This window comes from Chrysochloris asiatica, unplaced genomic scaffold, assembly GCF_000296735.1.
Source record: "Chrysochloris asiatica unplaced genomic scaffold, ChrAsi1.0 scaffold00009, whole genome shotgun sequence".
Lineage (NCBI taxonomy): Eukaryota > Metazoa > Chordata > Mammalia > Afrosoricida > Chrysochloridae > Chrysochloris > Chrysochloris asiatica.
In genome coordinates this window covers 28,348,940-28,362,974 of record NW_006408527.1, presented here as the reverse complement: position 1 = coordinate 28,362,974, position 14,035 = coordinate 28,348,940, and the positions used below count along the sequence as shown (strand labels likewise).

Below are 14,035 nucleotides of genomic sequence, written 5' to 3'. Positions count from 1 at the left end.
TCTAAAGGTAAGCACTGTTCTAAGTACCTTACATATATTAACTCATCTTATTCTCTAAAGAGCCCAAGAGGTATGTAACTTCTTTTTAGAACTAAGTAGACCAAAGTATTAAGAGGTTCATTTGACCAAAGCCACACTGCAAGCACAGAATGACAATAATTTGAATTCCGTCTGTCTGTGCCTTGGTTGGTGTCACTTTTCTTAAATTTACTTTAATCTCACATTTTTGAAATTTTTAAGAAAAAAGTAACTAACTTATTGCTAGCTATAATATGAAGAAAAAAATCACCTTCTAACAACTTTAAGGACTTTTATATTGTTCTCTGTAATTAAGAGCAGGTATAATTTACACTGTTAATCATGCCAGTGTGTCCTTTTGTGTATGTAAATTAGGCAATGTAAGAAAAAGCAAAAACATATATAAAGTTGCCACTCTATTCTAAGTGCTGCCTTTAAAAATAAGTTATTACTTGCCAATCCTTAGTTGTATATGAATATGCAAATTATGTAGGAGGGTTTTCTCTCACAACACCTATCAAACTATTTCCCTAATACTGCTGTCTTCCTTCCTAAGGAGCTCTGGTAGCAAAGTGGGTCAGCACGGTCAGCAGTTCTAAACTACCAGCTGTTCCGCAGGAAAAAGATCTCAGAAACCCTATACAGGGTCACTATGAGTAGGAACTGACTCCACGGCACATAACAACTGTCTTCCTCCCTAATGTCTTTCAGATATGGGCCTTCTGGGCATTCAGGTGACACTGTGAGGCCTTTCCTACCTCTCTGTTCAATAAACTATAATTGTCCTAGTTCCCACCCTGCCCCTGACTTGTCCTCTTCTGATCGTCAAAGTGGTCTTTTTACTACACAATTCTAGGCATTTCATCCCATGATAGATACTCTTAAGCACTGGACTTTAACTACAGCATAAAGATGAAACTCTCCTGGTAGATACAAAAAGGTCCTTGATGGTTTCATTCTGTATATTTCTAGGGAAGTGAAACTTAATTGCTCTAACTCCTCTTCTTCTTTGAGAACAAGATAAAAGGTATGAATATTTCCTCAGAAAAATGTACAAAATTCTATAGGTACTTTCTAGGTTTCTTTTCTGCTTCTCATAGGCTATTTAACACAATTCTCTTTTATAATTTTCTAACATAATTTTCTTTATTATCACAGTGCAAGAAATGACCACATCAGTCTCTAACACTATAAGCTCCTAGGGAACACAATCTTAATATTACTTATTTAATATTATTTACTTTTCTGTCCATCATCCATAGAGAAAGTCTAGTATGTTATTGTTGTTAAATACTGTTGAGATGATTCTGACTCACAGCGACCCTGTATAGAGTTTCCAAGGAGCAGGTAGTGGGTTTGAACCGCTAATCTTATAGTTAGCAGTCTAGTACTTATCCTACAACACCACATCAGGACTCCAAGTCTAGTGTAGTGGTGCTCAATAATAATTTGTTAAATGAAGAAATTATATCCATAAATATATTTTAAATTTTGGAAACAGAAGTAAACTCCCATACATTAAAGTTTTTTATGACTAGCTTTCACTGATTTGTTGTAGAAAAGAAAATTTATACTAGTATACTTAAACAAACCAAAGCTTCCTTTAAGTACAATATGTTCACTACTACTGCTTCAGACATTAAGACAAAAATGTTAAAAGATGAATTAGAAGTTTGAAGGGAAGTGGATGAGTCTATTTGAGGAGAAGTTGTCCTGAGTAAACAAAAACATAAATGGAAATATGAATATCAAATCATGTCCTCAATTTGTATTACACAGTACAAGCTGTCTCTACTCCCTGTTCTTTTTGATTAATCCCTAAAGATTTTGTATTATTCATTCAGTCCTTCCATAGTTTATAATGGATGCCTACTAGGTATGTCTATTTAGAAGAAACATAAGTTTAGGAAATTAATTTTAAGGAAGATTGCTGTTGCTGTTGTTAAGTACAATAGAGTCAGTTCTGACAGCAACTTTGTATAGTATTTCCAAGGAGTGGCCAGTGAGTTTGAACTGCAGACCTTGCGGCTCAAGTTGACCGCTCAATCTGGTGCATTACCCTACAGCACCACATGTAACAATGGTGGGAAAACAACACAAGAAAAACACTGGAGCAAGCATGGGAATATGGAAAGAACAGACTCAAATTCAAGCCCCAATATTCATTACGAGGTGAACCTTGGTGAGATTATTTAAAACTCTATGGATAACATTTTCCTCATATTTAAAATGGAAAAAATGTCATATTTTAAAGGCTTGTAAAGATTAAGTGAGAGTGTATCTAAAATGCTTATTAATATTGATGTGGTGCTGTAGGATAAATATTTGACTGCAAGGTCAGTTGGAACTGGTGTTCAAAGTCACTAGCTGCTCTTCTGAAACCCTATATAGAGTCGCTATGAGTTAGAACCAACTCAACAGCACTTAATAACAAGCAAAAAATGGAGTTCTGGTGTGGTACTATAGGATAAGAACTGGACTGCCTGGAAATCCTATTCAAGACATTTTTCCATTTGGGCATTTTTCAGTGTGAGCAATTGTGTGTGTGGGGGTGGGTGGGGGGGCTTTTTCCCACATATACATCCTTCTAGCGAGCATTTATGGAAGTGGAATTTTTCTGTGTACAGTTTTCATGTGAGCGAGCTTTTTTCACTTGTGTTGTTTTTGTTTTTTTCATAACAGAAATCCATGCCTGACACCCCATGCTAATGGTTAACTACTGTCTTAATAGTGATTTGCAATTATGAATATCAGTAAAAACAACATAATAAAGAGAATATAAATATGAGAGAAGAAATTTTTTTAAAAAACAAGTATATTTAGCTTCTAAAAAGAAAGGGTCAATATGAAGTACAGCAGCCAAGAAAAGTTTTTACAGATCAGGAAGGAAATAAGGCAGCCTTAAAGAGGAGAAAAACATAAGAGTTTCTAAAAAAAAAGAACATTATCAATAAAGGTTTGAAATCCTGAGAAGCATGGGACACTTGGAGCCTCACAAAGAATTTTCTTAACTTTTAAGAAGCAAAAGGGGAAAAAAGCATGAAATAATTGTAGCTCCCATAATCAGGCAGAAATTATTGCAAAAATATATGCCTATTACAAAAATCAGCGCACTAGAGGTGTTGCAGGATAAGCACTAGAATGCTAATTACAAGGTCAGCAGTTCAAACCCACCAACCACTCCATGAGAGAACGATAAGGCTTTCTAACTCCCATAAAGATTTATCAAATGAAATCCTATACAGGGTTGCTATAACTCAGAATCTACTTGATGGCGCTTAACAACAATAATAAATATATAAATGATCAAAATGTATTCTTAAAATAAAGTAAATAAAATTAGTTTTGATAAAACATGATACAGGGTAGAGTAATTTGTAAAGAAAATGGCTAAAGCAAACAGAAAACTATCCCATACACAGCAAATAAATATAATTTTCCTTAAACTATTGTTCTGAAAATATGGAAACAGAAAAAAAATGCTTGAAAGACATTCAGGACACTTTGAAAATTACGTTTTCATTGCAAAAATAAAGACAAAACAAATATAAATCTATTCAAAAAGAAAATATTTCTTCCAATCTCCAAAAAAAAAACTAGGGGCAGAGAGAGGAATATGAAAGAATCACACACAAAAAGGAAAACTATAGCTAGGTTAATACATTTATAATAAGATCTAACAACAGGAAAGCCATAGTAAATATTACAAAATAGAATATTTTGTAATTTCAACCCACATATTGATAATTTAAATAATTTAAGTAAACTTTCATTTATCTCATCTGTCCAAACTTGCAGTCTTTTTTCAAGAGAAAAATTTAAAACATTGTTATAAAAATTAGTATTTAATATTTGAGCATAACAAGATTAAAACAAAGTACTATTTTTAACTTTATTTGCTGTAGTGCAAACTTGAAATCAATTTGTTTTTAAAACTCCTGAACTAACGACCACTAATTTTAGTCTTCAAATTCATTTGTATCATGTTTTAACTGATACTGAACACTTTGAATATGAATATGCTCTACTGTAGTATAGATGATATGATTGGTGTTCAGTCTTTTAAAGATGAGACCCTTATAACTGTCAACAATTTTTGAAGATTCTCCCATGCGAAATACAATGATTATTTACAATACTCTGAGTTCTACATTATCTTTTAAAATATACATATATTTGTTAATGATTAGCAATTAAACTAGATTCTGAAGTTGATCTGTCCATGGATGTAAGAACACCTTATAATAGCTGAATGGTTGAAGCGCTTCACTGCTCAGTAAAAGACCAATGGTTCCAACATACCAACCACTATACAGGAGAAAAACGTAGCAAGTAATGATTTCATCCTATAAGGTGACTAGGAGTCGGAATCAGCTTGAAAGCAATGGGTTTTGGTTTTGGTATAATAGATCTGTAACACCTCAGAGGTGTAAGCGTTATAGGACTGAAGCCATAATTTTAAAGTCAATTTAGAAAGGATATACTCCCACATTTGTTTGTGGTTCATAGTTTTCTATCATGTTTATACATTAAACCTGAAACGTAGATAAAGGAAAGTATAAGAACTCTCATTCTACAGATAAAAGTCTGGAGAAGCTAAGAAAATGGGCTATATTTAGGAGTTTTATAATGATGGAATTCCTACATTTTATTTGGTTACAACTTATTCATCTAGTTAGGGAAGAGTAATATAAAATGTGACTACAATTCTGCATAATAATCATTTTAGGGATACTAAAAGAGAATTAGGATAAGCATTCAACCTCAAAGTCAGTCTGAATCATAAGGTCAGCCATTCCTCGGAAACTCTGTACAGTGTTCCTAAGAGTCAAAACTGACTTGCAGCTACTTAGCAACAACAAAAGAAAACAGCAAAATGTGCTATACTATGTATGCTAAATAGACCCAGGGTCGCTATGGGTCGGAACTGACTCGACGGCACTTAACAACAATGCTAAATAGACAAGCCCACTTTTGACAAGTTTGTCATGAGTTAGTAAGAAAACAAATTTCTAAATACTGCAAAATTTCCACATTCCAATTTTTTTTTTTCATTTTGTGCGTTTCTAAATTAGATTGTCATTAATAATAAATCCAATTGTCTAGTTTATTTTTTAGTGATCTTAAAATAAATAAATGCTTTAAAATGTTATTAACACAATTCATTAATCAGTTAAGGATAAGTATCCAATTTTTTAAAAAATTTATAAGGTGCAATGCGAAAGTGTCAGAAATAATAAATTAAGGTTACTAGGAGACCTAAAAGCTGAAAGTCAAGAAAATATTGGAGATGAAACAAGGTTTTAAAGCATATTATTTTGGATTTTAAAAGACCTTCATGATACCATTTTTAAGGTGTGATTTTAAAAACAAAATGATGTTTCTTTTTTCTACCTCATTGCAAAGAACCATAAAAAGCAAATTTAAAGAGTGATGAAATAAAATGCTTACAGGTTTGTATCTCAGTGCATCTCTGTAGGATCCAAACAAAGCTGCCTGTGCCCTAAGGAAGGCCCTAGCTACTCCATCACCCGTAGCTGTAGACTGCTTCTTCAGTTTATTTTTCAAGGCCGAGACCTGCATGACAGAGAGGAACAGTTAAATTAACACCTCAGAAATTGGTACAGCGAGGTACGAACCCAATCAGCAGGCAAACCACAGTGTCTGCAGGTCAGCCAAAAATTCATCCTCCTCCCTGATAGCTTATCTTTTTAACTGCAGAGAGCACCTGCTGGTCTGTTAATTGAAACGAAAGCAGGAGATGATGGTAACGTGCTAATGCAAATTGGTTTATGCTCTCTTTTTTTTCCCAAGGCCTCTTGACATAAATAAGCTTTAATTATTTTACAGTAAACTGCTTGTGAGCCACTTTTCTGCAGATTTTTAGCAATTACAACATGTGTCTACTTGTTTTGAGATGAAGCCGGTTGGGTATCGTTCATTTCTGCTATGTAAGGTTATTTGTTATGGGTCCTCCAGGATCACTTACCATTCAATTTTATTTTGGGGAAGCCTAATTTGCATATGTAATTTTCCAGTCATTTGTTGAATAGTTTTCACTATATTAGATTTTAAAAGCTAAAAGTTATGGAAAACCTGCATCAAGGATATGTGATGCAAATTTTATGCACTGACTCATTTAATCTTCACAACATTCTTCTAAAATAAGCATTCACATTTTCATTTATGAATGAAGTAAAAGAGGCTCAAATACTGGGAATTAATCTGCTTTCACTATTTGGCTAATAAGTGGTAGGGGTGTGATTTTAACCAGGCTCTGTCCAGTTTCCTTCAACAAAACTTGCTACAATTGAGTTCACTGTCATTGCTTTATGATCCAGTAATTTTATTAAAATATTAATTTTTCTAAATCAAAGAAAAACTTACCTAGTAATTTACAAAATTAAAAAGGCATTTTCATGTGATACTTTTTTGTACTTGCTCCATACTTGAACATCATGTTGGATGTATTTTAGAGAATGCATATTATTTATCAACAGCCCTACTTAGCTGAATATTTGTAAATGCGATCACACTTCTGGTATATATCTAACTCACTTAACCAATTCACTTTAAAATAATGAAACTTATCTATACTCTTTATTAATGCTTAACATGGAAACATGAAATCATATAAAATTTTGTTTTCTTATGAAAAAAACAAGTGAAGGGACAAATCCTGGTTGCACAGCATATTTATATTCTTATGAAACCATCATATAACAAAACAATACCTTTTTCCTGTATGTATATACAAAAGAAGGAATATATTTTACTTCTTTATGCAAGCAGTCCTGGCTACTCTTGTAGATGATGATTGTAATTGAAGTGTCAACCTAATTAACAACTAAACTTTGAATAATGCTAATGAGAAATGAACACAGCATCAGAGGAAAGACCAGCTCTACAGGTGATAAACCTTCACAGTAGTGACATTTTCCAGTGTAAAGTCACAGTTACTGTGATCTGATCAAAGAAAGAGACCCCCATTGGGTCCAATTATAACCATAGTTTTGAAAAAATTATTGAGTTATGATGTTCATAATCTATGCAGAAAGGCCTTTGCAGTATAGGTCTTCTCCCCACAGCTGTGATCTTTTCAATTTATATCCAAGCTCCATAGATTCATATAAAAGTTTAGAGCCTAATTCATTTAGTCCACAAAGTGCATAAACCAAGATTCATTTAAGAGGGAGATTTTATTATTAATATCTAAGCTTAATAAATATATATTTTTAGGAAACCCAAAGTTTCAAAATAGTAAATACAGTTAAAAGATTCAAAAATAAATCTGAATTAATGTCATTTATTCTGAAGTTTGTAATACATTTTGTGTTTTTTTAATGGTATGAAATGTTAAGGAAAAAAAACAATGAGAATGAATATCAATACTAGTATTTACTGCAAATTACTGCAAACAGAAAAGACATGATGAAAGAACAATGATTCCAGTCGTTTAAGGCATTACAGAAATAAATTGTTGGTTGTTTTAAAATTTTCACTTAAAACAATAAAAATCTAATACACTTTTTTTTTTTTGCAAAAGAAAATTCTTCAGTATATATTTTTCTATAAAACAAGAATTTGACAATCTAGATCTCTACAAATCAAGGCTGCAATATTCTTAAAACAAATATAGCACACATATAAAAATGGAGGCAACTCAACATGTTCTTTAGCCTTCATTACCTAAGTAAGGTCTTGAGTGCTGAATTGCTGCTTGAGTTATGCAGGAATATTAATCATAATGCCCCAAGTCCTTCCTAAAAAGATCAGAATGGTGTGGCCTTCATTTCTAAAATTAGTTCATCATTGATCGTTCCAGCACTCCATTAGGATGTGTTGCTATTGTTAGGTGCCACTGAGTTGGTACCGATTCATAGATACCCTATGCACAACAGAACCTAGTCTTGGGTCAGCCACACAATCATTTCTACGTTTGAGTTCATTGCTGCTGCCACTGTGTCAATCCATCTCATTAGGGGTCTTCCTCTTTTGCTCTGCCCTCTACTTTACCAAACATGATAGCCTTCTCTAGGGGCTGGTCCCTCCTGACAATATGCTCGAAGTATGAGAGATAATGTCTGGCCGTCCTGGTTTTCAAAGAGCATTCTGGTTCGACTTCTTTCAACACAAATCTGTTGGCTCTTTTGGCAGTCCATAGTACTTCCAGTATTCTCCACCCACACCATTATCTCAAATGTATCAATTCCTCTATGATATTCCTTATTCACTGTGCAACTTTCACATGCATATGAGGTTACTGAAAACATTATGACTTGGGTCAAGCACACCTTAGTCCTCAAACTGATATCTTCACTCTTCAACACTTTAAAGAAGTCTTGTGCAGCAGATTTGCCTAATGCAATAAGTCATTTGATTTCTTGACTGTTGCTTCCATGAGTGTTGATCCAAACAAATGACAACTTCAATCGTTTTTCGATTTATGTGGATGTTGTTTGTTGGTCCACTAATGAAGGGTTTTGTTTTCTTTATATTGAGGTGCAACTCATACTGAAGGCTATGGTCTTTTATTTTCATCAGTATTTAAAGTCCCCTTTGCTTTCAGCAAGCAAGGTTGTATCATCTGCATATCGCAGGCTGTTAATCCTGATGCCAAATTTTTCTTCATATAATCCATTTTCTCAGATTACTTGCTCAGCATATAGACTGAATAAGTATGGTGAAAGAATACAACCTTGGTACACGTCTTTATAATTTTAAACCATTCAGTGTTTCCTTGTTCTGTTTGAATGACTGCTTCTTGGTCTACGTACAGGTTCCTCATGAGCACAATGAGGTGTTTAGGAATATTCATTCTCTGCAATGTTGTATATAGCTTGTTATCATCCACACAATCGAAAGCCTTTGTGTTGTAGTCAAGAAAGCACAGGTAAACATCTTTCTGGTATTCTCTGCTTTCAGCCAAAAGTTTGGATATGTAGAAAATAAAATTTTAATAAAAACGTGTTCTCAAAGTACAGTATCTAATATGGTAGCCACTATCCACACGAGCACTTGAAACGTGACTAGTCCAAACTGTGATGTGCTATAAGTTTAAAGTGAACAATGGATTTTGAAGGTTTAGTCAAACAAATGAATTACTATAGTAATTTTTATAAGGATTAAATGTTAAATATGGTGGAAAAAGCACTGCACTGGCAACCATGGGAACTGCAATTCAAATGCACCCGCTGCTCTCAGAAACTCTATGTGGTTGGAACTTATTAGACAGCATTTAACAATAACAACATACTTAATATAACTGTTTAAATCAAATACATTATGAAAATGAATCTTAACTCTCTTTTCCTCTTAGCAAAGGTATTTTAAATTCTAAATGTATTTGTTGTTCACATTATATTTTATTGGACAGTGCTATTATACATAGGACTCCTGGTTTGGCACTGTAAGATAAGCACTGGACTGCGAATCATAAGGTTGGCAGTTCAAACCCACCAGCTGCTCCTTGGAAACCCTGTCACTATCAGTCAGAATTGACTTGACGGAACTGAACAACAACATTGTACATAAGCATATTGTTTCATACAGAAATGTGAGATTAAAAAGTTACTTAGGAAGAAACATGGTTACACTTTTCATTTACTTATTTCTACATTATTTCAACTTCCATAAACTGCATAAAACAAGCTTTTCCTTGACTTACACTTATTCTAGTTGGCTTTGACTGTCAGTAAGTCTGAGGTCATTTCTGTTTTTCAGAGACCAGAAGAGCATCTTAGTTAAATATTTCTGTATGCTAAAATGAATGCTCAAAAATAAGCCTGCTGAATTTTTTTTTAAAAGGAAATAGCTTTTTTTTAAAAAAAAAAAAAATCAAGTTCAGATATAAGGTTATTAATCTAATATAAAATGATAGTGTCAACCTTGCTGTTTTTCTGGCCTTTAGATCACTGGAGTAAATTATCACCAGTTGCCATTGCCCTTTGCAGTGCTAATTAGCTTTTAGCAGTTTTTATCTATAAAAATGGTACTGTCTCTTCTGTACTTTTTCAATACTTGTTCTGGAAAATAGCATTTTCTGCTTTAATTTCCACACTTCTAAGTATAGTTATGAATCGGGCTGCTAACCTCAAAGTCGGCAGTTTGAAACTACCAGCTGTTCTGTGGGAAAAAGATGAGGCTTTCTGCTCCCGTAAAGATTTACAGCCTCAGAAACCCTGTGCAGGGTCACTATGAGTCAGAACTGACTCCACAGTACTTAACAACAACAACAACAAGTATAGTTATAAAATAAATTCTATCTTCCCATAACATCCTATAGCTTATACTCACATAAACTCTGAAACCAGACAAGCATTTGGAATCTTTGTCACATGACTGTTGCTGTTGTGTGCCTGTACAAGATTTGTGAGAGTGGCTGGTGTGTTTGAACTGCTGACCTTGCAGTATCAATGCAGTGCTTAACCTACAGTGCCAAACCAGGACTCTGCCATATGGTTTCTACGGCAAAATTCTATTGATACTGAAAACGTTAACAATTGTTGTTGTTTGTTTTGTTTTGTTTTTCTTTTGCTACTTAAAGTAAACTTAGCCTCAATATTCTCCAGTGACTAAAACTTACCTCAGAACTGACATTTTATTTGGGGGTTTTAGGCAATTTTCAGTTTATAAATAAATTCGTATTATCTACTAATTTGGTATTTCAATAAAAAAAAAAAAGTGAAAAAACTTTAGAAATAAACTTAATTTCGTTTCTCTTATCCAATGTCTACAGACCCCTTCATTGCAATGAGAATGTAATACCTCTAAGCAGCCATGGGGAGGAATTATGACCTGGGGTTTAACACAGTGGGAATTCACTGCAATGTGAATAATATTAGCCACCAATTCTCCACTTTCGCCCTCTTAGCATGAAAATGACTATAAATAAAAAGAGGGAATTACATGAGTAAACACAGCAAACAGGTATAAATTAAGAGGGGTGTCATGTGCACAGAGCCTAAATAATGAAGTAATTATGCCAACTGGGAGTCAGTCAGTCAGGAAAAGAGAGCATATAAGGAGGTTGAGTTTTGCAAAGTAACATTTTTTTCTTACTTTACTTTTAGATGCATCTTCAAAACAGGAGGGAAAAAAAAAAATTAAACTGCTATATCCAGAAATTTTATTTTACTTTTTTTGGGATAAAGTAAAATATCAGGATAAAGAACATGCAAGAAAAGTAACTATTCAGAATAATACTTAATATATACAACCTAAAATACCCTTATGTTTATAAATCCCTTCTTTTAGATAAACTGTATTCTAGAAACAATGTACTTTTAGAAAAAGGTAATGCTTCAAATAAGCATCTGCTTTAAAACCAAGTTGTAAAGTTAAAACCTATTATTCTCCTATGAGACAAATAATGGCTGCCATATGAAAGAGATATTAAATCCCTACACTTCTTTAAGCCTTACAATGTTCAGTTTCTTAAGAAACAAATTAACCCTACTAATAAATAATTTCCTATCAAGTTTCTACTTGAGTTAATCCTTTAGCATTTATTAAATGAAAAACATAAAATATATTCTTGGATATAATTACATTGTTTCTTTGCATGCCTAGATTACCAATCAAAACCTAACAAATAAGGTGTTATCTGCAACTAATTTCCTTTCAGAGGCACTTTGAAATTAAGAAAACTAAAGCTGCTCTTACCCCCACCTTAAACTGATGTCAAGCCAGTGTCTCTATAATATCAACGTTACTTACATTCATCAGTTTTTCGTAAAAGAACCCATAGTTCCTCCTCGACCCTTCACCCTTTTTCATTCTCCATATGCAATACAACACAAAATTCTGTCATTGCAACTTGTAACACAGACTTCAAATATGTTCACTTTTCTCTAAATTCATGCCAGTACTCAGGTTTAAGCAGCTATCATCTCTCATCTATAGTATTTCAAATGGCCTCTGAATTGATCAACTACCTTCATTTCTTAAACCCAGTAATCTGCAAGATTCAGAACCCAGAAATTAGAACTCATAGAGGATCATACTGCTAAAATTGAATTTCCAATAAAATCCAAAGATCCTTAGCAAGCCCTTCAGGTCTTTATGATTTCACCCTGGCCTATCTCTACGTCACTTCATGGAATTCACTCTTAGTCGTCTCAGTGCAGCCATACAGGCCTTCTTTTCATTTCTGGAATTCATCAATCTCTTCTCAACAGAATAGTTGTACACGTTATTCTCCCTCTTTCTCCTAATTCATTCGGCAAACTCATACTTATCATATAGGCTATTACTACAGAGAGAATGTTCCTGGCAAGTTGAGCTAGGTTTGACGACAAAGAATGGTTTAGGGTTTGCAGACTGGTAGTAAGGGCATCTTGACTTGACTAAAATTATTTTGACTTCCAGGTTACTTTTGGCAAAGATACATGTTGGCTCACCCACATCTACTCTTCCCTTTTTTGGTAATAGAAATCCTGAGTTGTTATTTGGCAAATGATTAACCCAGTTGGGAACTCTATTTCCCAAGATTCGATGGTGTGGTCATTGGCTGGATTCAGGCAAACAGTATGAATTTAGCCAATGTGTGATATTTTCAGGCCATGCTCCTAAAAGTGATTTTGGCGTTGTTGGAAATGCTATATAGGGTTTCTGAGGCTTTAAAAATCTTTTTGGGAGTATAAAGTCTCATCTTTCTCCCATGGATCAGTCTCTGACCTTGTGGTTTGCATCCAGTGTTTATTGTATGGAGTCACTGTACTCCCCTGAAAGCAATATGGGTGCCCTTTCCCGGTTTTCTCTCTTTCTTTCTCACGTTTTTTTTGTTTGTTTGTTTGTTTGTTTCTGGGACAAGGTAGACAAAGGGGCAAATACCTTGAACCTGGAGATGTAATGAGAATGGCAGAGTTGTCCAACAACTCTGGACTGCTTAGCTTTTAGCTGTTATACAGGACTGACTTTATTTTTATTTTGCTCTAACACTGTATTAATTGGTTTCTCTGTTACAGTAATTTAGCCATTATCCTAACTATTGTACCACCTGAAGGGGAAACAAACAATACAGAGGATACATAAGCTATTTGGATTATAAATATATTTTATGTAAAATATTGTTAAATATTAACACTGCATGCTTATGAAATATGGGAAGCATGACTGGCACAAAAAAGGTAAAACAGGCATGTCATTTGCTTAAAACATGGAAAAGCAGATAAAGATCTTCACTGCTTCCATCGTTCTCAGTGGTGTACCTGAAACCCAATCCTCAATGCAACTGTCATGGTGTCAGGTTCCGGCCAGGCCACAGGAAAGAATGAGTCTCAGGCTTGCTGCCTTTACTAGTATGCTGGAGAGGGGAGCACCTGAGCTCTCCACGGTGTTACATAGCACCACTGCACCACAGAGGTACATTTTGTTTTCCTGCATCATTACGCCTAGAACAGTATCACGCTACCTACCTCAACCTCATTCTAAAATACTCAACCTAAAACACCCTTATGATGTTTCAAAATACCAGAAGACCTCCTGTTACTCTCTCCCATTTCATCCTGTTCCTTTTCTTCATAACATTTGTCTCAATCTGTAATACTAGATAGGTGTTGTAATATCGTGTGAGCTCCATGAGAAAAGGATTTGTATGTTTCTTTCTCACCACTTTATACCCAGCACCTGGAGTCCTGGTGAGGCACTGTCAGTTAAGCACTGGTCAGTGGTTCAAACCCAAAACACCTGATGGCATTTAAAAACAACAGCATACCCAACACCTAACCTAACACAAGCATATAGAAGGTGCTCAATAAATAATATCTGTTGAATGAGTGAGTAAATGAATGAATGAGGAAATTAACAACCTGTCCCAAGCACACTTCTATACTTATTCCTTTAATTTTACTGAGTCAGAAACTCTGTGTTGGGGTCAAGCAGCACAATGCCTTCCAATGTTCACCAAGTCACTAATGCCTATCAGACACATTTAGTGGTGCTGAGGGTTAATGTGCTGGACCACAAGGTCGGTTTGAACTACAAGGTGGGCGATTCAATCTCACCAGCCACTCCT

General features: G+C 34.4%; 1 protein-coding gene across 1 annotated transcript in view; it reads right to left on the bottom strand.

Annotated features, from left to right (window-relative positions):
- The window catches only part of DENND1B (DENN/MADD domain containing 1B), a 391,513-nt gene that overhangs the window by 119,615 nt on the left and 257,863 nt on the right, over positions 1 to 14,035 (bottom strand). The window contains exon 14 of the mRNA XM_006834232.1: positions 5,470 to 5,595. Coding sequence (XP_006834295.1) covers positions 5,470 to 5,595 — 126 coding nt within the window. The remainder of the gene's footprint in view (positions 1 to 5,469; positions 5,596 to 14,035) is intronic.